The sequence below is a fragment of the Wickerhamomyces anomalus genome, assembly GCF_001661255.1.
Source record: "Wickerhamomyces anomalus NRRL Y-366-8 unplaced genomic scaffold WICANscaffold_1, whole genome shotgun sequence".
NCBI lineage: Eukaryota > Fungi > Ascomycota > Saccharomycetes > Phaffomycetales > Wickerhamomycetaceae > Hansenula > Hansenula anomala.
This window is the reverse complement of record NW_017567110.1, coordinates 1,367,323-1,393,929: the sequence shown is the minus strand read 5'-3', so window position 1 is coordinate 1,393,929 and position 26,607 is coordinate 1,367,323. Positions and strand designations below refer to the sequence as shown.

The following is a 26,607-nucleotide window of genomic DNA, read 5'->3' as shown; positions in this document are numbered from 1 at the left end:
ATTCCAGTTGCTACGCTATATCACTGCTCATTGAACTTGGATTGAGGGTGCTGTTGACGGTTTTGCGCTGGTCAACAAGATGAATAACGCCCCTGATCACTCAATGCCAGATCACCTTTACAATGGCCAAAGTTCAAGTCTGGCTAGTAGGTTCAGCTATGTGCCTCCCAATAATTCACAGAGGACTCCAAACAGAGACTTGTATTACCCAGAGAATAATAACAACGATATTCAACAGCTTCAGCATCACCAATTTACTCAGCATCATCCATCATATGTCAATTATCCTCAGTTCAATCAACCAAATCATCACCATACACCAGTACAGATCTTTCATAATTCACAAGGTGATGATATTGAACAAATATCAGCAAATGTTTTCCATAGTCCCAATCAATTCCCAACCTCTGCATCATCTTCAATGTCAATTTGGGTGGATAATGAAAGTCGAAGCTATTACCCAAATATTCATTCTCCTCAACGTCCTCATAGCATACAAAGCTATCAAAGTGTTAATAGAAACAACAGACAAAGTGTTGTTACGCCTACTCAGCCAAAAAATTACATTATGAGAAATGAAATCCATCCTAATTTCAACTCAAACTCAGCTTATGATCTTTCTTCAATCCCAACAGGTCCTAATATACGGCAGGTCCAACCACCACCACATCCTCCATTATCATCACAACAACCGCAACCCATGGTCCCAGCTCTCAAAAAGTCAGTTATTGCATTTGACAGAAAAACTCATAATAGATGGGTTATTGTTGAAAACAAAAGTTTTGATTATGTTTCAGAAGTACAAGAACGGACTAAAAATGATGCAAATACGGAATATGTTAAACTCCTCAAAAATGGTGAAGATTACTTGTTGTTTATATTAAGAATTGACCCAAGTATTGCCTTGAATTATCACATTTATAACAAAAGGTACACAACTTGTCAAGATATTTATGTTAAAGAACCTTCAAAAGTTTACATAAATGCTATTTTCAAAAACAAGAGTAAAAATAAGTTGAAATTTAAGCCTGAAGATGTTTCAAAGCTTTTTAGGGTTTTTGGTGATGTTGATGTTTCTACAGAGGAGGATTGTTATGTGTTAAATGTCAATGAAGCTGGGTTGAGCGGTATTAAAAACAAATATGATTCAATTGTTAAGAGTGGAAGGTTGTTTCTAGAAATTCCATTAGAGACTGAACTTATGACGTTGATTCCAATTGACGAAAGCTCTTCATCTGATGAAGAATTTGAACAAGTTATTCATCCAATAAGAACACAACAAACAACATCATCACATATTCTACATCATCCAAACAAACAGAGAAGAGTCAGAAGTCCCAGAAAATCATTTAGTAGAAATAGTGATGCTTCAAAAGATATCCATGTGATATCAAGTGATGAGGAAGATGCGGCGAGTAGTAAGTCACCAAGCAAGATGAGGAGAATTGAAGAAGTGCTATCTAAGAAACCATCACAAATTTCTAATGAAGAATTGATTGAAGCAATCAAAGATAATGATGAGGAAGATATAATGCTTGATCAGAGATATCAGATAGTTCGAAATAAAGAAGAAGATGATGAAGAAGAGGATGATGAAATTGTTATGTCACACTCTCCAATATTAAGCTCATCACAATATGTGAGACAGGATCTAGAACCGATTTCAAAAGTTGAAGACAACCATCATCATATACTCTCAGATAATGAAAATGAAAATGAAAATGAAAATGATGTTGCTATGGATGAAAAAGAGAACACTTCGGATGTTGAATATATGCATGAAACTCCAACTTCAAAATCGCCAACCCAGGGTGCTCCTGAATCACAAGTGATTGATACTGATGAAGAAGACGCTGACCAAGAAGTTGATAACGATGACGACGATTCATATACCGAAGATGAGTTAATTGAAGAAGATCATAGACCTAGAACGAGGAAAAACAATAATGACGTGGTGGAAATTCGTGATCATGAAGAATATATTGATCTGCAAGATTCTGATGATGATGATGGCAATGATCATGAAGGTGTTTATGAAGAGTTTTCTAAAGACCATGATTTCAAAATTGCTGATGCCACTTCGAAGTTTTTAATATTAAGAATGATACCTAATTCTGAGCTGCTTTTATCGAGGTTTATTGATGACGTTTTATTAAGACTGGCTACTTTGAAGGTCAATGTTGTTGATATCCATGTCAATAGTGTACATCGTGAAGCGCTTATTGAGTTCCAAAGGAAAATTGGACTTATTAAAGCCTTGAAACATTTACATGGCTATAGATATTCAGATGATATACTAACTGCTGTTATTAGCGATGAAGGGTATGCTAAGAAATTGTATGTATTGATATTAACCTTTTGAAGGAAACCCTTACTAACTTTAGAACAGTATTGCTAAATCAGATTACCATTTTGTTATACGTCCAGGAAAAAAATGAAATTTTGTGTTTCCATTGCATATAGAGAAGCTATCAATATTTGTTACGAAAGGGAACAATTTAATATAAACAAGTTTGCATAGTCATAAATATCATAAACAACTGTTTTGTAAATTTAAAGCTGATTACCTTTAATCCATTTTCTTGCAATATCATCTTTCAGTCTATTACCTTTACCCCATAACCCCATTGACCAAAAATGAACAACATTGAAAACAGGTGCTAAAACTCCACTAGCATTATGAACAACTCTACCAGTAACAACATTATGTTCATTATCCATAGCTTCAAATTCTATATTAGCATCATTCAACTGTTCAGATTTCAAGCGTTCCCAAGGTCTCATTGATTTATCAACTGGTGTCCATTTACCTTCTAATCTCCAGTGTAATGAGCCTGTCATTTCTTTCATACGACTAACAGCTCTCTTGTATGCAAATTTTTCATCTTCACCAGTGAAAGCCTTCCGATCTGTGAAATTTGTAGAACTTAGGTCAAAGTTTTTAACAACTTTCGCTGTTTCAGTTTCATTATAAACGATTTTTTCATCGTCATAATAAGAAACATTTGGTCGATAAGGTGCAGTTAGTGCAATTTGGGTCTTGGAAAACATTTCCTCATCTTGAACTTTTATTCTATTTGCTTCTTCTTGTTCTTCTTTTGATGAAGTATCTGGGAAAAATAATGAATCTGGAGAAACTTGGGTTCTTAGGAACAATTTACATTTGGATTCATAGAGGGCATCTAATAATGTGATGAACCTTCTTGCTTCATTCTTCATGCTCACTTTCAACACTGGAACATTATCAATGATGAAAGTGTGATAGTTTGAAGCTAATGAGATGTAATCACCTGGTCCATAAAGACCTTTACAAATATCATTGAAATCAAATTTGACAACGCCATTATTGTGCCATGGTATTGTTAATTCCCTACCATAAACTGTTATTTTTTGTTCGTCACCTTTTGATAGATCAAATGAATCAATTTCAGTGCTCAATAAATCCAACCAATCTTGTTCATGGGTTAATGAATCCTTTGAAATCAAATATGATTTACAATTCTTCTCATTTGATTCCTCCATTAATATTGCCCGATAATCATTTTCAGAATTCATATCCAAGGAATAACATCTTGCTTCAAGGACTCTTAGAAATGATCTAAATTCTTTCTTTCTAAAATCTGTTGCATAAAGGTCTTCAGGTAATCTATTTGATGTAGCAACCAAAACACCACCAAGTCTGAAAAAATAAGTGAATAACAACTTGACAATTTTGGCAGCAGCTAAATCAGGTAGCATGAATTCATCTAACAACAGCACAGTGTTTTTTCTAATCATTTTCTGGGCAATTTCGAACAATATGAATTCGTTCTCCAAAGAAATCATTGAATGTCTTGTATGATTTGAATTTTGAGCTCTTCTTTGATAAATTAAATGAATTCCATTATATACCCAAAGCATGAAGTTCGAATAATGCCAACGACATTTAGATTCATGAGGTAAAGAATTTGCAAAAATATCCATCAACATTGATTTACCACAACCAACTTCCCCATTTAATAAAAACCCATGAGGAGATGGGAAATTTGTCAATTCTTCTTCATCTGTAAGTACTTTGATCAAATCCCTTGACTTTGTAACACTTGGCTTATACCAGCTTGGTGTATAGTTCGTATTGTTATTTGCATGTCTTGCTTCAATTTCTCGTACTAACTGACGTATTCTGATTTGAACATCTTCTGGAGGAACATAATCTTTCACTCTATAGTATAGTTTTTGGAATTCCACAGCAGCTCTTAATTGTGCAGCATCTGGTTTCAAGACTCCTCTTGATACATAGTTTTGATAAATCACTAAAGGATCAGTGACTGATATTGAAGTGTTGATGCTTTGTTGTGGGGATGATTGATATTCTTCTGAAGATAAAGGGATATCATAGTTGTAAAAATGGTTTGGAATAGGTAGTCTACCATAGACACCCTGTGGTCCAGTTGTATGCTTTGAATATCGGCGAAGTGATGAGGTGGATGCAATGGATCTCAACTTTTTGCTATATGCTCTTATCATGATGGTGATACGTTGGAACCTGTCAAAGTGAAAGACGTGAATATTTAGCAGCGAACGCGTTTTCCTTGTGATACGAAACCAATAGATATAGACTTGAATAAATAAATGATGGGCTTTAGGTGATATTTAAACCAAACATGTGAACGGTTTCCAACACGGTTTCCTCTACTTTGTACCTGACTTTTTGCTTGATTTTTTTTATCTTTTCCATCAGTTGAGATTTTTTTTTGCTGATGGGCACGATAAAACGGGTGTACATGGGCACCAAAAGCACCAAAATTCAACAATTTTAATACAAAATTAGTGGCATTTTAGGCATTTTTGACAAGTAGCCATATGTATGACAAGAAACGTTTTACGTGTTTCCAAGGGTTTTCGTTTTCCTTGGAGATTATACGGGTGAATATTGGGTGATTTCATCGGTGATTGGCATAGAGAATTTCGAGTGAATTAGGAAGAGTTAGACGGTGCTCTATAACACAGTGATTGAATAAGGTGAATATTGAAGCCAATGTGCTGGTTACCCATTGAAAGAATGTCCAATCAGAGTCATTTTATGTGACGATTCTAGTTAAATGAAACAACAATTGAAACCATCATGACAACTCTCAAATTCACAACAAACAACACTCTTTTACTACAAAATTGACACAGTTAAGCATCTAGAATCTCTTTCATATTGACCACCTTCATTTTTATTAATGCAATAGCATCTGAATAATATTCTCTATTCAAATAGGCCCCCCTAATGTACAAACGTTTTAGTTACTTCAAAGATCAACTTCAAAAAGAACCCAAATACTAATTCATTCCCTCACAGAGATATACGTGATTGTCTCTTGTAAACCAATATTTGTGAACCACAAAAGACAAAGAAACCAAGATAAACCAGAGCAGCTATGAAGACAGTATGAGCGACACTATTTGACATTGAGTTAGTACATTTCTTCCAGGCCAATCACCTCCATCATCAACTTACGCTTTACCATCTTCAGGATCGTTGACTGATCCCATCATACTTTCATGGTTTATACTAAATAGATAACCTATGAATGATAATATAACGACACCGAATGCAGACAAGACGGTACAGAACCAAGCTTTACCAGGCTAATAAAATGTTAGTATGATTTGACAAAGGACTAGTTAACCTATACTCACAGATACAACAGCTTTCATTATGACAATTGGGTAGCTTTGATTGACTTGATGTTGATTAATACCTTCTCACTTTAATTTGGCTGTTTCCTTAATTTCAATAGGGCCAATTTGCGGGTAAACCTGTATGCACGTGACCTTAATATTTCGCGAATGCGTTTTGTGATTGTGAGTTTATTGAGAAGTTTTTGTACCTTAATTGCAGTTCCCAGGGAGCAAGTGGATTGGAAAGGGACCAGCAGGGTCAAGTATCAAAGATGGACTGGATTAATCAATAAGAGCTATAAAACTCATCAGAATACCATATTCATACAACTAACGTACCCAAAACCCAGGCGAAACCAGCTCTGATTTGTGCCAGTCTCTTTTCTTTTTCCTTTCGCGGTGATCTAAAATCAGAGAACGATGCATCTGGTGCATACCGCTACAAGGTGCTCAAGACTCGACAACCAAAGGCTGTTTTGCTCGAGAAAGGAGCTGGAGAGTGCTCGAAATGACTACTAACCCCCAATAGAAACATGTAAAACATTCATTCGTATCAGAAATCACGACTCCTTGGTTCCTCTTCATCTACTGGATCTCGTCGATCTGGTCTTGCGCTCATTCGAGGAATACCCGTTCCCAAGAGCTTCACCACCAACTAACTGCTGTGTATCCTCCCCTTGCTGTTGTCCTCCAGACAGCTTTCTTCTCTTCGTAGCTCTCCCATTACTGTTATCACTTGAGACTTGGTCCTCACTCTCTTCATTCCCATTACTACTGTCATTTGACGAATTGTTGGAAAGTCCTCCACCATTTAAACCACCGTCAACACCACCATTCTTAAAGCCAGTGCTACTTGAATTCTTCTTACATTGAGCCTTTTTAAGTTGTCTCTTTTTGTTATCCAAGATCTTGTATAGTTTCCTCCATACCCTTAACGAGTCAACAACTTGGTGAGATACTTGACCCCATTGTTGTTCACTTTCAGCGCTAACTGTTTTGTAATTATCCATTTGATGTAATAATATAGATGGATTGTTTAGGATTGGAGATTGTGATCCTTCATCTTCAGAGGCTGGTTTCATTGGGATATATTTCGAACTAAACGGGTATTGGTTCTTATCAAGCTTGGAATAATAATCATCATCGACTCGAACATAACCTTCTTTAGCTTGTTGTTGTAAAGTGTTTGTTCCTTCATCTTCATCCTCTTCTCTTTCCCTTTTCACTCTAGTTGGCGAATGTTCATCCTCTTGACTCGTTATAATTCTAGGGATACTCTCCATCCCATCATTTTCTTGCTTAATACCTTTCCTTTTAGTAGGAGACCTATAACTGAACTTGATATATTTGGTTTGTTTCATGGCTGTTTCAGTTTTACTCATATTTTAAAAGTCCAATATATCAAATAATTCCTCAAAACAATTCAATAAACTCAATTATAAAAATTTTCAAGTAGTTGTGTATGAATTGTACTTTTCTCTTTGAAGTTTCTTGATGATTGAAAGCGACGCAAAGTAAAAAATTAAAACGCTCCTGCCTGGCGAGAAAAAAAAAACTTGATTAAAATTTCAAAACTTGTTCAGATCTAGTTCAAATGCTACCCCAAATCGGTTACAATGTGAATGGGTTTGGGTATGATAAACTTGATTAGTCGTCTATTGCAGAATTATCACGGAATAAACATTGCTGTGGTTTTGGATTGAACTCTTGAAACCAATTCTATCAGACACATTCTGAGCCATTCCGGATAGAACGAAACCACAAATGAAGGTTTCACTGGGCGTTTCATCACTGTAGATAAAGACTTATTGAAGTGGAAGATTCAAATATAGACAAACAATGAAAACCTCGACCTATTCTCACAAGATGAAGCTGGTTTCACCAGTTTGGCTCGTTTGATGTATTGATCTGTTGAGTTCACGGATTTATGAGCCTCCACAATTATGCTTTCGCTTTTCGTTAGATTTGATCAATTTGAACTGGTCAATGGTACTACAAAAGTGCTTTAAAGTAATTTACCCATACATCACTCAAATAGATATGACTATACATCTATAAATCATCAAATCTACGGATACCATGCTCATGCTTTTGCAAATTACGCAATTGCTTTGTAGACAATTTTTGTTTCTTGTTCTTTTTTGAAACTGGGGCTTCATCTTCATCATCTTCCTCCTTTTTCTCTTTATGTTTCTTTGATTGTTTTGGTTTTGGTGCTTCTTCTTCTTCCTCTTCTTTTTCTTCTGATTCACTTGCAGGGCCTAAATCTTCCCAAGCATCACTATCTTCATCCTCTTCGTTCTTTTCTTCTTTATCACTGAACCCATTGAATTCATCATCTTCACCTTCATCTGAAGAGTCACTAAAGTCCTCCTCTTCATCCTCTTCATCATCTTCTTCTTCATCATTATTCCACAATTTCAATTTATCCATACCTGCACTAATCAATCTATACTCATAATCAATTTCCAAAAATGAAACTTCATCAATTGAACTATGAACCCTAGTTTCCAAGACTTGACCTCTTTTAGCATTAACTTTACTAACAACACCATCTGAGGAACCACACCAAATACAATCATCATTTTGTAAAGTACTGATAACAGAATCTATACTTTCATCTTTAGCAACTTTAACACGAGATAATTGATCAGAAAAATGATTTTTTTCATGTTTCCAAATTGTAACTATACCTTCACCCATACCACAAATTAATGTATCACCTTTAGTTGGATCAACAAACCCACATGATAACATTTCATCTTCTTGGTTTTCAGAAGTTAAGTTAGCCTTCTCTTTACGAACATCCCATACTGCAAGTGTAGTTGAACCAACTGATAAAAATTGATAAGCGGATTTATGAACTAATTGAACAATATCATTAATTGCATCTTCATGAACATTTTGTAAAATATTTGTTTGCTTTAAATCTAAGTTGAAGACACGAACATTACCAACTTCATCACCAGTTATTATAATTGGATGGGTTTGAGATTTCAATATTTTGGTGATTGCAACTTTTGAATCAATTTCGCATTTTTTAATAACTTTCCCCGTCAAGGAATCTGCTCTTTTAATAACATTATCCGAACCAACTGTATAGATTTCATCACCTTCAGCATTGAAACAAATAGATCGTACACTTCCCTTATGTCTTTTAGTTTTCCATAATTGCTTTACACCTGAATTTTCATCATCTTCTGTATTTTTAGAAATCATGTAAACTTTCCAAAATTTTTGATTTTTCTTATCAAGTTTCTTACGTTCTTCTTTTGATAATGATTCAATCTTTGATTTTGTATCATATTGATAGATTGATAATTTTGCTGGATCGTATTCTGTTAAAAACACATAACCATTTGCTAAACCTGATGCAATTATTGGTTTTGTTGGATGTGCAGCCAATGCAAATAATGGGGCATCATATTTCAACTCTAACAAAGGCGCCGTTGTGGATTCTAATGCTGCAACTGCTTGTGATTTCTTGTGTGATTTTTTACCCATGGTCAAGTTATGGGTTCGTTTGCATATGGTTTAAACCAGCTTGAATGTTTACGTTTTAGATTAATTTTTTTTTGGTATAGGAAAGTTTTTTTTATGTGGCCCGAGAACAAGAAATTGTTACAGATTCGATTAAATTGAGTAATTCGTAAACATTCATTAAAAATTAGTGGCTGGAGGTTATAAAAGTGTTATATTTATCTGATAAGGATCAGATGGTGATGGAGTGGATTTCTTCAAGTCTCTATGAGTTTTGAGCTTTGGACTTTGAGCTTTTGGATTTGAATTCTCAACTCTATAGATCTCAACCATCAGTTCTCTTTGTTATGTCATCTACAACCTCAGTCAACTCCGGGAACTCAGCACTTATCTTTTTCCCCAATGTATCTCTAAGATCTCTCATTGCCAACATTTTCCCTCTTAGATATTGATTCGATTTCTTTGTAGCTTCCACAAACTCTCTAGTATAAACATCTGGATTTCTACCATCTTCAATATATTGCAACACGTCTAGTGGTATTGGAACTTGTTCTAAGCCCTTTTGTGGTCGTTGTAATTTATATAGTTCATCTATCGATAAATTCAAATTATTGAATAAACCTTCTCTTGAAGCATCTGTACCTTCTGAATCATGTACTTGAACCCCTATTTTTATAAGAAGCTCTATTAGATGCTTTAACGTGTAGCTTGTACCAACAATGACATTTTCCACTTCTGAATTGGTCATGATGCTTGGATAGTTTTTGATTCTTGGAGGTGTACTAGCTAGTAATTCACAAGTTGTCGTTGCAAAATCAAACAATTATAAGTTTCGAGGGCCAATATCACGTGTGACATCTAATCCGAGGGCTCACTCCCAACCACAAAAAGCAAAAACTCAACCGCCACAAGAAAATTTTTTCTCTTGCTGCTGTGGCGGTTTGGGATTTTAGGCCCAAGCCACAGTGGATCTGGTTTTTAATGGCTGGAAATTTCATTAGCCACTCGTTCCATTAGAGAGTTTCACGTGATCGAGTTGACAAATACTATACAACAACGTACAACTGACAAAATTTGATTGTTTATCAGGATTTAATCTTTTCGTGATGAGAAATCAAGATAGATTTCTTTAATTCCTTCTTCATTAAAGCATCTAGTTGAAAAGGTTGAATCACCACATAGCTCCTTATTCCAAATATTCCGAGATTCATATATATTTCACACTTTATCCAATATGACCGTCACAAAAGAACATACTAGTCAAAGAACTAATACCCATCAAGAGGCAAAGATACCGAGTTATTCATTAGTTGGTAATTCAGTGATATTATCTGAAGATCATTTAGCCCATTTAAATGAAACATTATCTAACAAGACTCCACAAGAAATTATTGAATGGTCAATTGAAACATTCCCAAATTTATATCAAACTACAGCATTTGGATTAACAGGATTAGTTACTATTGATATTTTATCAAAATTATCAAAAGGTTCCAAAGTGGAGTTAATATTCATAGATACATTACATCATTTCCCACAAACTTTAGATCTAGTATCAAGAGTTCAAAATCGTTATCAAAATAATAAAGTAAATATTTATAAACCTTTTGGGTGTGAAAATGAATTAGAATTTGCTAAGAAATATGGTGATAATCTATGGGATGTTGATGAAGAAAAATATGATTTCTTAGCAAAAGTGGAACCTTCACAACGTGCTTATAAAGAATTGGAAGTCGGTGCTGTATTTACAGGTAGAAGAAGATCTCAAGGTGGTGCAAGAGATTCATTACCAATTATAGAAATTGAAGAACAATCAGGAATCATAAAGATTAATCCTTTTGCCAATTGGAGTTTTAATCAAGTTTTGGAATATATTAAAGAAAACGATGTTCCATATAATGAATTATTAGATTTAGGTTATAGATCAGTTGGTGATTATCATTCAACACAACCAGTTAAGGAAGGTGAAGATGAAAGAGCTGGTCGTTGGAAGGGTAGAGAAAAGACGGAATGTGGTATCCATGAAACCAGTAAGTTTGCAAAGTTTTTAAAAGGCCAACAGGTTTAAATCAATAATTGAATCATACTTATCCTGGTGATAGTGCTTTTTTGGTTTCTGGTTTCTGGTTTCTTGGTTTTTTTGGTTTGATTCCATCGTAGGTGTCATTTGTATAGATGTATCAGTGATATAGAATTGTGACATGTACTATCTCTCTGGTCTATCATTGTACGTGTCTCGTGCTCGCTGCTTCAATATGATGCTAACTAGCTCTAAGCCTGGTTCACCTTCGCGCTTTAGACCAAGTTCAGCCAAATAAAGTATTGATATAGACTGTAGTTTAAAAATAGACCCAATAGCTTAACTTAAAGAGCAAGAATGGGGTCATATCTCAGATTGTAATTAAACAAAGCTTTCATTCGAATATTAATAGTCTCCTGTCGGGTTCACCAAATCTTGGACTTGCGATCTAGAATCTGACTTATTTTGTGCCTGTCATTTCTGAGATCATATCAAGTGGCAAGTGCTATTTTCATGATTATTTTGTAGCTCTGAAACAACTCAATGACATTAAAACCCATCGACACTATATAGATTTAAAGTAGAGCTATCAAACACTCAACTCATCACCATCTCGTGAAATGTGAAATCCCCTGGGGCCTGCGTGTTTCAGCTGGCAATGGGCAGAGAGTCTGCCTGTCTGCCTAGCGTTACGGGTGGCTCGGGAGCAGCTAGGCAGAGCCTCCTCCGCCTAGAGCACATCCCAACACCCCCTTCCAATTATTTTTAGCTCAAAAATTTCAGTTGCAAAATTCCAGAAGAAAAAATTAAAAAAAAAAAGGCGAAAATTTGGACCTTTTCTCCAAACACGAAACAAATCTTTTGATCGAATCAACAACACACAACTTCCGTTTCCAAGTCTACAAGGTCTTACTGAACATCAACCAGAACAAGGTGAGTAAAGTGCCACAGACAATAGAGAGAGCACGAGAGAGCAAGATAATAGAGTTAATCTTTGAGACGAATTGAAGAACTTGAGGATGATCTGACCAGTTTTGTGTTTATCTTTTTCTTATGGGCTTATAGGGAATTTTACTATTGCCTCCTTTCCCAATTAATGTGAGATCTTGAGTAAAAGTTTCAAAAAAAGGACTCCAAAAGCTCAGATTGGGGAGATTGGTTTACTGAGCAGCCACTCATGGAGTTTTAAATCTCGTTGTCGTTGGGCGGCTTCGTTTTCATTTGGTAGAATCTCTGATCTGATCTGAGGTGAAATTGAAAATGACAACAAGACACAATTAAGGAAAAAAAACATCAAGCAATCATCCAAAAACAATCAAACTTTCGACAAATTCCAATAGATTATCTCTCAAGTGCTCTTAAACTATCATTTAGGTTTTGTTCCTTACTAACATTTCAATTCCTATAGCCTTGAAAATCGGTTTTTTAGTTTTATTCAAAAACTCCCTATCAAACATCAATTTTATTGCATCAAACTTCATTCAATTCCAAAAAGAAGAAGTTCAATTGTAATTATTAGTTCATTTCATCAATCCTTTTATTTTTTAATAATCTATTTTTTTTTGGTTCCACATACTATAATATATTATACAACAACACATAATGTCACAATTACAAACAGATATCAGAAGAAAATTAGTCATTGTCGGTGATGGTGCTTGTGGTAAAACTTGTTTATTGATTGTTTTCTCAAAAGGTACTTTCCCAGATATTTACGTTCCAACTGTTTTCGATAACTATGTTGCTGATGTTGATTTAGATGGTCGTAGAGTTGAATTGGCCTTATGGGATACTGCTGGTCAAGAAGATTATGATAGATTAAGACCTTTATCTTACCCAGATACAAATGTTGTTTTGATTTGTTTCTCTATTGATTTACCAGAATCTTTAGGTAACGTTCAAGAAAAATGGATTTCTGAAGTTTTACATTTCTGTCATGGTGTTCCAATCATCTTAGTTGGTTGTAAAGTTGATTTAAGAGATGATCCATCCACCATTCAAAAATTAAGAGATGAAGGTTTAGCACCAGTCTCACAAAGTGAAGGTCAAAGTGTTGCTGATAAAATTGGTGCTATCAAATATATTGAATGTTCTGCTAAGAGAAACTTCAACGTTGATGAAGTTTTCAAAACTGCCACTAGAGCTTCATTAATGAGTAAAGAAAAGAAAGCTAAAAAACCAGGTAAAAAGAAGTGTGTTATTTTATAAAAAGGTCAATGAATATAATTTTTATTGTTAATTTCAATTCATTCTGATTTTTTTTCCATTATCAAACACTTTTTTTACAGCACTAGTTTTTTTTATAAATTATTATCATCGGCCTTTTTTTTTTCATTTGAACCAATTTTATTACTTATTCTTTTATTTTGTTTTGTATTTTTTGTGTGTGTGCTTTTATGAGAGAAAGAACTTGAATTTAGAGAGGAAGAAAGGGAATTGAAATGAGATGAAATTTTGATAGTTATCTTGTTTTATCATCACCATCAAGAAATTAAAGAATATATTTTAGTGAAAGAGAGATAAAAAAGTCAAAAAGAAGAGAGAAATTGTTGAAAGAGACCAAAATTGGAAAGGTTTATATTGTTAAATTTGTTGTCAACCCCCACTTTTTGTTTTGTTTTACCCTTTTTTTTACTTTTAATGTTGCTGTAATGCCATGTTGAATACCAGCTTCATTAAGCTCTTTACCATTTTTATACTTTGTTTTAATAAATCTTGACGTGATTCTCTTTCAGATTTGGCGTATTAATCATAGGAAGTACCGACTTAGTAATTCTCACTTGATCTGTTGAACGTGGTTTGTAGTATTCTTGGGCTTCTGTACAATATGAACAAAACCACAGCTTCAAGATTCAAGATTCCATCTCTCATATCATCTTGTTACAGAACAATATAGGCTCAACCAATTAATAATAGATGCGAGATCTCGATTCGTCAACGTCTCTTGGTTCTTTGAAATTATTTTTGAACCTCGAAGCGATGCACGCGTACCTACAAACCCATAGACCACTTCTACCTAGTTATGCATGTTGAAGGCACTATGCACAGCTGGCAGTGAATGGATTTATACGAGTACGTCTATTTATAAAGCAGGACAACAAACACATAGATTAGTGAAACCTGATACGTGTTTACTGTGGAATATTAGACTAGTAAAGCACGCCTTATATATTGTTAATGGACATAGAATTACTGCTATGTAAAATGGCACGCATAAACTAGCTACCTAGCCTAAGTATGACTGCCAGAAATATCAATAATTTTGAGTATTGTTAACATTGAGATCCTTCTCAAAATTCTTTGAAGGACCCTGAACAGTAGGTGCTGGGCACTTGGTGCAGCTTTAATATAATTAGTTGTGTTTAATTGTGAGTTGTCACTTGCGTCTAGAGCTAGCACAACAGCCGCTAGTGTAGACGCCTGGCTCACAGAATTAGTAGTTTAAATTTGATCTGAAACTTATATACTTACTTCAAATATAATTACAGGTAGCTGGAAAATAGAGAGGCCATGTTCCTGCAATGGTTCGCAAATTGTCATTAATCTTCATCAGTGTAGATACCAAGTGTTTGCAGTGTACATAAAGCTGAGAATTGAGCACTGATATTCACTGCTCAGTGGAATGCCTCTCATGTGCAATCTAAGATCGAAAGCTGCAAAGAGAAGTGTATTGTAAAGCTCTCTCCATGCCCACAAGCTGGATTAATAGATCTGGGTACTGTGATTGGATAATAGTGATCTTTTATCAAGGATCAAGTTTTCACAGGGTTCTTTCTTGAAGGTGAGGCTGCAAAATATTGTACTTCAACCAAAAATACCATTTGCGATTTTTAAGTCCGATGGATTTTAGCTTACGCGACGGTAACTTATTCAGGTACAAGTTACAACTTCTCCAAGTTAACTTGATCAATTGTAGAATTAATATTAGACTGAATGATTAGTTGGAAAACAGTACAACAATATCATAATGCTGTTAAGACCCGCTTGTGTCCTGAATCCCGATTGAAAGCTTTGTTAACCTCAGAGTGAATGATATTCGCCATCAACCACAGAACGCGACAGGTATGGATCTCAATTTTAACAAATGATCATGAATATCACGACAAGTTGTCTAGTGCAAGCTAGAGCTAGTTGCTGATAAATAAGTACACGCAGTTTCTTCATCTCCCCAGAGCTGGGTACTGATGCACATTTTTGAATTTGCAGCAGACGTAGTTTGGATATGTTTCAAGCTGAACCAACAGCAAAGTTTTCTTCAACATTCTCATGATCCTCATTTCCCTAGTTTGAAGTTTGAACAGTTTTTACTATTTAGGCGGAATAAAAGAAAGACACTCTCCTTTTATAGGCAAGTTGTACAAGTGCATAGAAAGTCGCTTCAACCAGATCTAAAATAGATTGCAGTCTAGCGGCGATCATAGTTGGATAAGGTTGTTGCAACGGATCTACAACGTACCCATTGCATATTGTTTATACATGTCAACAACAGTGCACATAGATCTTTGAAGTTTGGATGCCATAGCCAAAGCATGTTTAAAAGTCACAAGCATGTATGTTCCAATAGCTTTATACTGTTAATATGTAGACTTAGAGGCGCTTAGTACTATTGAAAGGTTATGGATTCGCTGTTCACTGTAGATGATATTTGCGCTCAAATTTCTGCCTCGACTCTTGGAGATTTGAAATCTATATCAAGATTCAGGGCCCACTTGATAGCTGTATATCGCCTAATTAATAACAATCGAAGCATATTTAGCTTGCTTTAGCTTTTCAGAATATTTAGATTTATAACTTATTTAATCAACCATGAGAGTGGATTCTGACCGATAGATCAGCTGGCAAATATGCTTAGAATAAACAGGCGCTATTAGTTACTATGTAAAAATACATCTAGTTTGTCGACTACGTCGTATCAGATCATTATGTGCTGTTCCAATGGCGTTTCGTCAATCATTATATTCTAGATTCTAGAAGTCCCTGCCCTTCACCAAGCATATTTTTATTATCTTTACATAGGAAAGCGGCCATATTTAGTCATGTTGAAGGCTTCACTCACATTTCATCAGTGTTCTTTCCTGGAGGTGAAGCATTCAAGTGGTACGCAATGTAACCTTAGTTTTTCTCACCAGATGTTCTATTTAAGGCGTCGAAAGTTGAAAGTTGAAACTTTTCGCTACAATATGGTCTCAGTATTCATCACATGAGTTGTGTACACATTTAGTGGAGCCCAATGACGTTAAATTACCTATGATATGTAGCTAATAATCCACCGTACTAATCAGGTCTACCTTCTCCTACAACTTCTACGTTTGTTCCTAGGCTATGCTCCATTAACTAGACATGAACCAAAGCATAAATACACATCTCATGGAATATGGTCAAGCCTCAAGAGTGAAAGAGAACAACATTTGCTACACAATCGAAACTCGAATCGAGTGGTCACTATGAATCTTTGAAATTTGGAATCTCGATTTAAAGCTAAAACCTCTTTAAACAAAACTCATGATGCTATCATGTTCATGAGACGACGACTCATTTCAATTTGACCTTCACCGGGATTGCAACTTTAATCTCGACATTAAAGTAATAATTCGTAAGCTAGATGTGCTCGGTGAAACCTTATCATATGTTCTGTAAAGAGCATAGGTGTAGTATGTAGTTGTACACAAATCGACTACATAATGGTATAATAATATTGGTTCCTGGTTAGACATTTGTGTTTGAACACCGAAGTTTTCAACAGCTACCACGTGAAACGTTACAAGTATCTAACTATTATCTACCTATGTAGTACGTAGAATGGCTGCTGTCCCAGGCTTTTTTCAGTACACAGAACTCAAACTGGTACATGTTGTGGAAGATGAGCTTGGTTCGCCTGAGAACACAACGACTCCACTTACAGACCCCAGGGTGGAATTAACTTTTACAAGAGCGAATGACATTTCCCGTCTCTATGTTTTTATTCTTCCTGCTAGTCTACTAGCTATATTTCTGTGTATTTATGTAAATATGGCTGTTCTGAACCTGTTTATAGTGATCTCGATTCCGTTCCTGTTACTGGATACTTCTTCTTTAAGTCTTGTAGCATATCCGATCGTACATATTATTACAAAGTAGACTAGTTTACTCTCAAACCAAGACTTAACTGGAGTTTGACCCAAGAGGTTTGTCACCTGAAGCTTGTAAACTGCAATCCAGATGAGAGTGGATCAACGAAATAACAGAGCTAGTTCAGTTTTCAAAGTTTGAACAATTAAGCTCAAAAAGCTGACCAATAATTAAGCTGATGATGACAGTATGGGTGATACGCTGAGATCAGTTCATAGATAAAAATAGCGGTTAAAATACACCAAGATGAATAATTATACACTTCAACCGTTAGGAAAGGATGGAAATCAAAGTGATTATATAAATTGATCATTCATGTGTGGAGGCTCTAATCAATAATACTGAGTCAGAGAAACAGTCCCAAATAGCTTTTCAAGTGAAAGGAGCAAAGTACCTTTATATCTGTTAACCAATCAATCAATCAATCAATCAATCAATCTCAAAAGAATTATAATATTTTCTGATTAACTTTGTCCTGATTATTATATGCTGTACTTATGGCCGATGGAGCATCCCATGATGACTTCAAAGATGCTGAATAAATCCAATCGTACCTTAATCTAATTTGAGTTGAGAGTTTAAAAAGATCATTTGCATATACTTGAATTGTGCCCAAATTCAAACAGTTTTGATTCTTGAGCTGAAATTATTAAGCGTAATCATAAAAAAGGCTTTAATCCAGAATAAAGTTGGCCTCATGAACTAAACTTGGGGATAATTCAACCTTGAATATGGCATTTCAGGATACGATGGTTAATGTAGTTAAGCTTTGACTGCTGACTCCTGAAGGCAAGACTGACTCCAGTGCCCACGTTTTCATATTGAAGCTGGTATCCTAACTTGTCTTTACGCTAATGGATGGTGTATATAGTATTGTAGTTCCCATCATGATTGAATAATAAGTGAATCATGATTCATATTGATCTTGCTTCCGGCAAAATCAAGCAATGCTTTGGTCTAAGGTACCCGTGAATCGTGACTCGTTGTTTAGGTGGGAGTCCCTCTAGACTCGTCTAGAGCCCGCCCGGTGCTCCTTCTAGAAAATTATCATCCAGGCAGAACCCCCGCCTAACTCCCAAGAGTCAACAGGCCCATGTTGGGGCGGTGATCTCTAACTTTATTCCCACCAGTGGACGCGCGCGTCGTGTGTATGTAATTATGCTTTTTGCGGTACGGGCAAGACGTGCAGCTCTCAGACACCGAGCCTATCCAACGGGTCCAAACTTCAGAGCCCATGGTTACAATTTAACGAGAAGAAAAGAAGTCGAGAGAAGTTTGAAGTTTGAACTATATTTTTCTTCTGTGTTGAAAAGATTGAAAAGATGATTCGATGATTCAAATAGGCTTCGAGACGGCCCTGTGACGGTCCAAGAGACGCCTGGTCAAGCTGCGAAGTAAGTTACCTTGCTATAAATGTTTAGCTGAATTAGTCTTCATCTTATCATTAATTGAGCGCTTGTCATATGAGGAGCTTATCCAATTGTATTCAAATATTAACTGACTAATTTTAAGCTCTTCAAGTCAATATAAATATAATCACCTTCACTATGGCTAGCGTCTGAAAATATCAATTAGCCAGAAAGAACGCATTTTGCTATAAGTGGCCACATAATTAACTTTTAAAAACTAGCACTAGAGCAATATCGCCGGTCGATATTTTTTAATACATGAGCTGCTAAAACTAACTATTCTAGTTGTAAATATTTATAGTATATATATTGTAAGCTTTGAGGCCAGACTCTATGACAAACTAAACGCATTTCCCTTCAAGAGGTGCCCAGGGATCAAGATCGATCAAAGCGACGTTCAAAAGGTGTCCAGTCAACCAATATCTTGAATAAAGTTCCGGCAATTGCTACTTTCTAGCGCGTATATATATCTTGAGATATTTATGTTTCCAATGGTCAGTCTATACTGCATGCCTGCTTCCGCACTAGAGGTAACTATAGCAGACGCTTGGAATCAAATGCTTCAATCTTAATCGGATTAAATTTAGTTCTATTAATATTACATAGAATGTTATATAATGTTTCTATCAAAACAACCACAGCGAAACTGTAGCTAGCTAAGAATCGATATGTCACTTGTCGAAATTGTCTTATTCTGCTTGTGTGCTAAATAATATTCCTAGCTGCTCTTTACGATAAATAGAACATAGCACATACATCAACGAACTCTAGAATTAGTTGCGATATATGAACGTATTTAGTGCGTGTAAATTGAAACTATGACACCGTTCTATTGTTGAATATCTAGCGAGCTAGCTAGCGCTGAGGCTGGGTAGGTATTCACTTTCCTTTGCTATTATAATATGACATTGACACTGGGCATACGCTAGCGTATATATAGCAGTATATGGCAATATTGAATAGAAGTAATTGCGAATATTCGTGACTTTAGATAGCACGTAGCTAGTGTAGTAGTGGCTTCAAACTTGTTGTAATAGTTGTACCGTTGAATAAATTCACAGTAGAACCAGCTGGAAAGATTCGCGTGCTAGAAAGTTATCAATATTTCCGATTGATATGAACTATTTTTAAAGACTTGAACCAAACACTTGGTATTCTTCCAATGGCTATATTAGTTGAATTCATCATCATATTGGACCTGGCTATTGTTTTTATTTACCCTTTGAAAATGTTCTGATGCGGTTTTGATATAAGCTTTCACTTCAACCAGCTGTACTGCACCGCACTGCGCGCAGATGCAAGTATCCCCTTGCCATCAATGCACTGATATGCAGATTTTAAACTTGGGTTCCAAACAGCACAACGCAAATCAGTTTCCCGTGAAGCACTGTTGAGCGAGTAACGTAATCCTGTGTGTCCCAAACCACGACAGACCGAAAATTAACTACCAAAAAAAAAAACAGTACAGCAGCACGAAAAAATTGACGTTGTAGGAACTGCGGCCCAGTTTATAGCTGGAGCTTTAAAGCATTTCTTGTATCGAAAAACATCTTTTTTTCTATATATACAGGAATCCTTTCATCAATCCACTCTTTGCCTCCAGCAAACACACACAGAATTCAAAAAGAGTGGCAACAGCTGAAGGTACTAAAGGTCCCTTTAATCTTCATTCAGTTTTGTATCCTCAAGTAAATTTGCCTATACCCAAAGGGGAACAACAATTATCCACTGGGCTCCATTATTGAACAAATTTTATTAATTTAACAACAACAATAACAAGAACAACAACAGTTACAACACATCAAAAAGGTTTTCAAAACCGGCTCAACAATAATCGATACAACCAGATTCAAGCAACTGGAAGTCTCGAGAAAAGTCTCCAGTTCAAGAGGAAGAGGTCAAAAAGTTCGTAAATTTTTTTTTTGCCAGTGCTTTTTCCACAACATTTAATCATTCCTGATACCTTGGTAATACTGTTAATGAAGGATTCAAGTTGAGATTTATAGACATCACAGTTGAGAAAAGAAACATACCTTCATTGTATTGATTACTAGCAAAAAGTGTTGAATTAAACCAACTCATTCATTACAAGAGGCGGAACCGAAAAGTCAAGTCATATTATTGAACACTCGGAGACATTGATCAATAGGTACTATACACGACAGGTGTTTGATTTATTGAACTGTTCTTATCATAGCGTTGAATATTGAAAGTCATTGTCGGTTTGATTGATTGAAAAGTGTTTGTTTTGAACCTCAAAAACTACATTGGTTTAGATTTCATTCAACAGCTTCGTCTTGTTTACTATTCAGATTACTCAAGACCAGGGTTTCCTCAAATCACATCAATTTTATAAAGCTATTGCTGGCGGCGCAGTTAGCCGCCATTTAGATATCATTAGATTCAAATCTACAAAAGAGAAATAAAGTGAAGAAGATAGTCATAGAAGAAAATGTCATCAACAAACAACACAAATGCTGATGATGCTGCTGAACAACAACATCCAAAACCACATTTTGATTATGATGCGAAGAAAGAGGAGAATAACACAATACGGCCATCGTTTAGCTCACAAGGTCAACAACAACAACAACCCCCAAAGAGAACAGCATTTGTTCACAAGTTATATGCGATGTTATCAGATCCAAATCTGTCTCATTTGATATGGTGGTCAAGAAAAGATGATGATGGTGTTTTTGCACTACATCCAGGAACTGAATTTGCCAATGCTCTGACCAATTACTTTAAACATGGTAATGTATCCAGTTTTGTTCGTCAGCTGCACATGTACGGGTTTCACAAGGTGTTTGATAATGATAATGATAATGAGAATAAAGAAAGTAATAGTAATAATAATTCAAACAGTGATGATCTTGTGTGGGAGTTTAGACACTCTACTGGGAATTTCAAGAAAGGTGATGAAGCAGGGTTGGCTTTTATCAAAAGGAGATCGTCAAATAAGTTGGTTCCTGAAGATGAATCAAAGAATAATCGTTTAACTGATACAAACGTCTTTTATCCTCAATACCATTATCCAGTTCCTCCAGAAGGTATACCCAATCAACCTCATCAACAAGCATCATCCCAGCAACATCATCTAATCCATCATCCACAACCAACCCAAGAAGGACATCTTCCCGAGCAATACTATTTGGTTCAACAACAGCAACAAGCTGTCTTTTCAGCAGGCCCTGAACTACAAAGATCACAATCACCAAATAGTTTCACATCAGGTTACCAACAAATACCCAGAAACCACCAATATCAAATTCAGCAAAATCGTTCATCTTTCGGTTCACCATTTGCTCAAGAACGTCAGTTCACACCACCTCCACCTTTGGTTCAACAACAACTGCAGGCTAATGAGTTTGATCATTCTCATGTACATAACGTCACTAATGACTTGATTGATCAACAAAGGACTATGAATGTCAAGTCAGAATACTTGAATAATGAATTGAAGACAACAGCATCTGATGTGCTAAGATTTTCTGAAAACATTCCAAAATTGGCTCCCGTTTTACAACAACAAGGTCATAGATATTCTGAAGGATTTAGCAGTTTGAGACAAAGCTTTAATTTCAGAGCTGATTATTATAAACCATCTCCTTTGTCTGCTGAAATGGATCCACAACATCCACAACATCCACAAGGTGCTGCTACAACTGGTGCGCCATTGCCTCCTCCTCATCCATCAGCCATTCCTCAACACATCCAGAACTTGCAACATCATCAACAGTTAAGGAATCAATCTATTCACTTTTGGGAAAGTTCAGGACAAAGGCAACCATCGGTTTTTGTGGATCCTTTGAATCCTTCTCCTCAAGGTTCTATTTCTTCAAGCTCATCATCTGGTAATAGAACTGCATCTATTTCTACTCAACAAGGTTTGGCTACACATTCTAATCCAGTTTATCATATATCACCATCCATCAAAGGTTCTAGCTCAGTTCCTCACATTCATTTTCAAGCGAATCAGTCAAGAAGAAATGAATCATTGCCTTCAAGCTTACCAACTTCCTCTCCAACCTCTACTACATCACCACATTTCCCTCCAAGATCTATTCCAACACAACAAGGACCAGCACCAAGATCCATTCCAAATGATCGTGGAGCTTCAATACCTAATATATCGCATTTGACTTCACAATTGCGTCCTTCTGTTATTGAAGTTCATCAACATCAACAACCAAATCAATCATCAAGTACAAATAATCCAAACAATACATCTGTTTCCTCAAATTCTACATACAATACACTTTATTCTGCAAGCTCATCAATATCCTCAATTTCATCAAGAAATTCTTATGGAAGTATCAATGCAACTTTCCAAGAACTTGCAACCAGTACAACATCACCTCCTCAACATCCAACTGGTACAACACATCATTACTTACCACATCATCCACATCATCACCCACATGTCAAGAATAGACAATCTTTACAAAGAACACCATCTTCTCCAGCAAGAATTAAAGAAGTTACTGAAGATGAAGCACCAACTACAACTTCAAAATCAAAGTTATCAGTCTCTTCATTGTTGACAACTTCACCAGGGGAAGATGGAACCACTGGTGGCAAGGAAAGTTCTATTGGTGGTAAAAGAGAAAATGAACATCGTACAGAGGATGGTAGACATTCTTTGAAGAAGGCTAAATCAGTTAGTGATTTCCATAGGTAGAGTGTTGGTTTTTGCATTCAAGGGTAGCTGGTTGGTTAATTTAATGGAGGTTCAATTACTTCAGTGTCTTCTCAAGTGACAGTTTTGCTAGGAGCTCCATGCTATTTTATTTTAATTGTTATGTTTTAGAAGTTGTTTTTGTTCATTATCAATACAGTTTTTTTGTCAAACAATCATTCATCGTTAATATACTTAGTCATTCATATTATACTTTGTTATTATAATCACCATCATCATAGTTGTTACAATCACATCATGTCCATAGTCAATTGGTAATCTATTATAGTTCATTGCAATATGATTGTTTTGAAAGCCTGTCATTTTCACTTTTATGGTGGCCCATTTGTTCTTTTTTTTCATGGTTTTTATTGAAACTCGGATCATCATAGGATGAGTTGATGTTCTTGTTAACTTGTTCATTATCACGTCCAATTGTTCTATTAGTTTTATGTTTGATTAGGTTCATTTAGTTTAATTATAAAGTATACATATTATTTCAATCTTGTACTTGAAGTTGCCTTCCCAGGATGTTGAAGAAATGTTCAATATCTTGTTGAAGTGACCGTGGATGATGATCTCAAATTTAAAAGCTAGGTACTTCTTGCTGAAGAGGAAAAATACCTTGCGTGGTATAACAATTTCAGAAATGGCACTTCCCAGCTTTCGAACCAAATTCCAATATGTTGTACTTCTAAATCCTTTGACTTTGGCCTGTAGGCTGTGGCTGTATAAAATCTTATATAGGCAAGTGCCGATGCTAGGATGTAGCTATGAACTATAAACCGTTGATCATCAAGTACCTAAACCCAAAGTTGGCTTAAAGGTTGAAAGTTGAAACTGAAACCCGACTAAGACGTGTACAGGTTTTACACTCAAAATGAAAAGCTAGTTGATTGTTAAAGTTATGAATCTGTAAAGTACATACTATCTCATGTAACGGTTTAGATGTGCAGTCTTATGATCAAGGATCTATGATCTGTACACTTGGTATTTAACCCAGCCGAGTCACAAGTTGGAACAGGAATGTCGATTTGATCTAGTGAATTTTTACGAGAGTCTCAAACTAGACAATGCAAATGTCGCTTAGTATATACAAGATGAAACATTAATCTGGTGAGCTCTCAATCTTGTTATAGAAGTATCTCGAATTGGAAGGATGAATGCATAGCTTGGAGTACTCTTCATGTTGACTTATACAGAAGTGCTCTTCGATCTCGCGATTCGGTTTTAACCGGGGTTGAGAAAGAAGAGAGCTTAAACATTGAAAATCATCAACATTTCTTCTATGTTTCCTTCCAACTCAATAACACTCAGACGGAGATTCAAAGTTCAATTGTTGAAGAATTGGCAGCCGCAAAGTAGCCAGCTATAAGTTATGATTGATTGACGGGAAGGAGGCTCCGGCTGTTGGTGCCCAATTGGCACTGGTTGAATCCAACTAGTGTTCTGAAAACTAGGTGATAAGAAAGCATTAATAAAGCATGCAACAGATTAATGGAGAACAAGTAAATTGAACAGCTGGTGGTCTACGCTTATTTTCTGCTCCTACTGAAACTATAGGCATGACAAATGCATTTTGATATTAAAATTGCACTGCTCGACGTATTTAGATATAAGAGAAGCGTAATCATCAATAAGCCAGCAAGGGAACTAGAGAGCCTGCTTATCCGTTGCTATTTACACCTATTTTGTTGTTGATTATACACGAATGAAGGTCGAAGCCCAACTCATAGCATTGTATATGCAAGTGTCAAGCAAAATCGCCTCTATGTTCACGATTCATCTTATGCCAAAAAACAATCTGTGCAACAAATGACAGAAACGGGAAGAAAAGAGTGCTTTGTTGCTGCTAATTTGGAGTCAAACTAGAGTCTATGTCACGCCTTTATTATTCTCAATTGCTTTATAAATAGTGACGTACGGTTTGTATTGTTTAACTACGTTATCAAATACCCGCGATGCAAATTAGGATTCCAGTGAGCAGTGTCGTATAAGTCAAGCATTCTATATTGACGTGGCTTACCAGACTAGTTCTGGTCAATGGTTTATACTGAACTTCCAGAGCCTAATTTACTTCCTCTATGATTTGAAGCATGAGATACTTGAAATTTAAAATGCTACGTTGATGTTGTGTAGTGATCAATCGTGAAATCTTAAGTTGATTGATGATTTGACGCTTAGAGTCTTTTTGGAAACCTATTATTTTAAGAAACCAATTATTAGAAATCTAGTGGTTGTTTTAATTATTAATGAGAAATGTGAATTTGGAAATTGAACTTAATGGATGGAAGTAATTGTATAGTTAGAAAAGATTAGAAATATAAGAACGTTAATCTGTTAAAAAAAAAAAAAAAAGAATATCAGGCATAATTAAGCCTAAAGACAGTGAAATGGTTTAAATTTAGACATTGGGCCACGAGTCACGAGCTCAAAAGTCAAGAGATTCAATTCAGATTACACAGCTACAAGTACTTTTATATGACATGACGTGAGATGTTAATTCACGAAGCTGGAATTAGATGCAATTTGGCTGACATGTCAAATAACAAGTCACTAACGTTGCTTAAATTGAATCCATCTCATCGACTCGACAGAACCTTCAATCTCGACCTGCCTAAACTCAAATACTTGATTACCGATGACTTTATAAACCCATTAAACATTAAACATTAGCTAGATATGGCACAGTGAATGATGTTTGACTCTCAACGAAAAAGCTCATATGCGTTTATTGTTCATTGCCGTTATATTTCGGTAGTTGATGTGGGTGATTTGAGTGCCAACCCGATCAGCATATATATGTAGGCTGTATACATTGGCAAGCTCTTCACAGCATTTCCAAGAATACAGAAATCTGATCAGTAAACGTTCAAACTCAACGGTTTTTGAGATCGTCAGTTTCGTATTTGTGTGTAGCAATTCATAGCTGTACGCTTGTCGGGCTAACGTGCCCTCTCTTTGGCAAAGATCTGATCGTCTTGTTACAGGTCAACGGCGAGGAAAGCGCAGGTACCAAAAAGTGAACAATAGAGCGAAAGAAGTATGAACTTAAACAATTACAGGTTATGCGAGTGAGCATATAAGGGTTCTTTATTCTTGAGAGTGAATACAAATCGTTTATTACAATACATGCAATGTTGGACAGAATCATCCAGCTTCATTCTAAACAATTGAAGGGTTCATCCATTTGGAATGAATTTCATTTGGCTCCAAATTGTAGATAATTAAAGTTGGTTGATCTTCAAAGGGCTCGACCAATT

General features: G+C 35.8%; 7 protein-coding genes across 7 annotated transcripts; 4 read left to right on the top strand and 3 right to left on the bottom strand.

Annotated features, from left to right (window-relative positions):
- Positions 1–79: 79 nt before the first annotated feature.
- Positions 80–2,438, top strand: WICANDRAFT_82261 (uncharacterized protein; the record flags this gene model as incomplete). Its single annotated transcript, XM_019185361.1, has 2 exons — positions 80–2,337; positions 2,390–2,438. 2 exons carry the CDS (start codon positions 80–82, stop codon positions 2,436–2,438), a joined length of 2,307 nt encoding a protein of 768 aa, XP_019041362.1.
- Positions 2,439–2,559: 121 nt separating this feature from the next.
- On the bottom strand, positions 2,560–4,317 carry WICANDRAFT_12249 (uncharacterized protein; the record flags this gene model as incomplete). The annotated part of the gene is made up of 1 exon (XM_019180526.1): positions 2,560–4,317. A coding segment is annotated over one exon (1,758 nt), but the record flags the coding sequence as incomplete, so codon positions are not given.
- Positions 4,318–5,320: 1,003 nt separating this feature from the next.
- On the bottom strand, positions 5,321–5,685 carry WICANDRAFT_60219 (uncharacterized protein; the record flags this gene model as incomplete). The annotated part of the gene is made up of 3 exons (XM_019182955.1): positions 5,321–5,426; positions 5,486–5,616; positions 5,668–5,685. The coding sequence occupies 3 exons, from the start codon at positions 5,683–5,685 to the stop codon at positions 5,321–5,323; spliced, it is 255 nt and encodes an 84-aa protein (XP_019041360.1).
- A 545-nt stretch (positions 5,686–6,230) lies between these two features.
- Positions 6,231–7,031, bottom strand: WICANDRAFT_76331 (uncharacterized protein; the record flags this gene model as incomplete). The annotated part of the gene is made up of 1 exon (XM_019184366.1): positions 6,231–7,031. One exon carries the CDS (start codon positions 7,029–7,031, stop codon positions 6,231–6,233), a length of 801 nt encoding a protein of 266 aa, XP_019041359.1.
- A 1,365-nt stretch (positions 7,032–8,396) lies between these two features.
- MET16 (phosphoadenylyl-sulfate reductase (thioredoxin)) lies at positions 8,397–11,197 on the top strand (the record flags this gene model as incomplete). The annotated part of the gene is made up of 2 exons (XM_019185360.1): positions 8,397–8,418; positions 10,440–11,197. 2 exons carry the CDS (start codon positions 8,397–8,399, stop codon positions 11,195–11,197), a joined length of 780 nt encoding a protein of 259 aa, XP_019041358.1.
- A 1,356-nt stretch (positions 11,198–12,553) lies between these two features.
- RHO1 (Rho family GTPase RHO1) lies at positions 12,554–13,425 on the top strand. The gene has a single exon (XM_019182533.1). The coding sequence runs from the start codon at positions 12,752–12,754 to the stop codon at positions 13,355–13,357; it is 606 nt and encodes a 201-aa protein (XP_019041357.1). The 5' UTR covers positions 12,554–12,751; the 3' UTR covers positions 13,358–13,425.
- A 7,693-nt stretch (positions 13,426–21,118) lies between these two features.
- On the top strand, positions 21,119–23,512 carry MGA1 (Mga1p; the record flags this gene model as incomplete). Its single annotated transcript, XM_019184041.1, has 1 exon — positions 21,119–23,512. One exon carries the CDS (start codon positions 21,119–21,121, stop codon positions 23,345–23,347), a length of 2,229 nt encoding a protein of 742 aa, XP_019041356.1. The 3' UTR covers positions 23,348–23,512.
- Between the last annotated feature and the right edge of the window lie 3,095 nt (positions 23,513–26,607).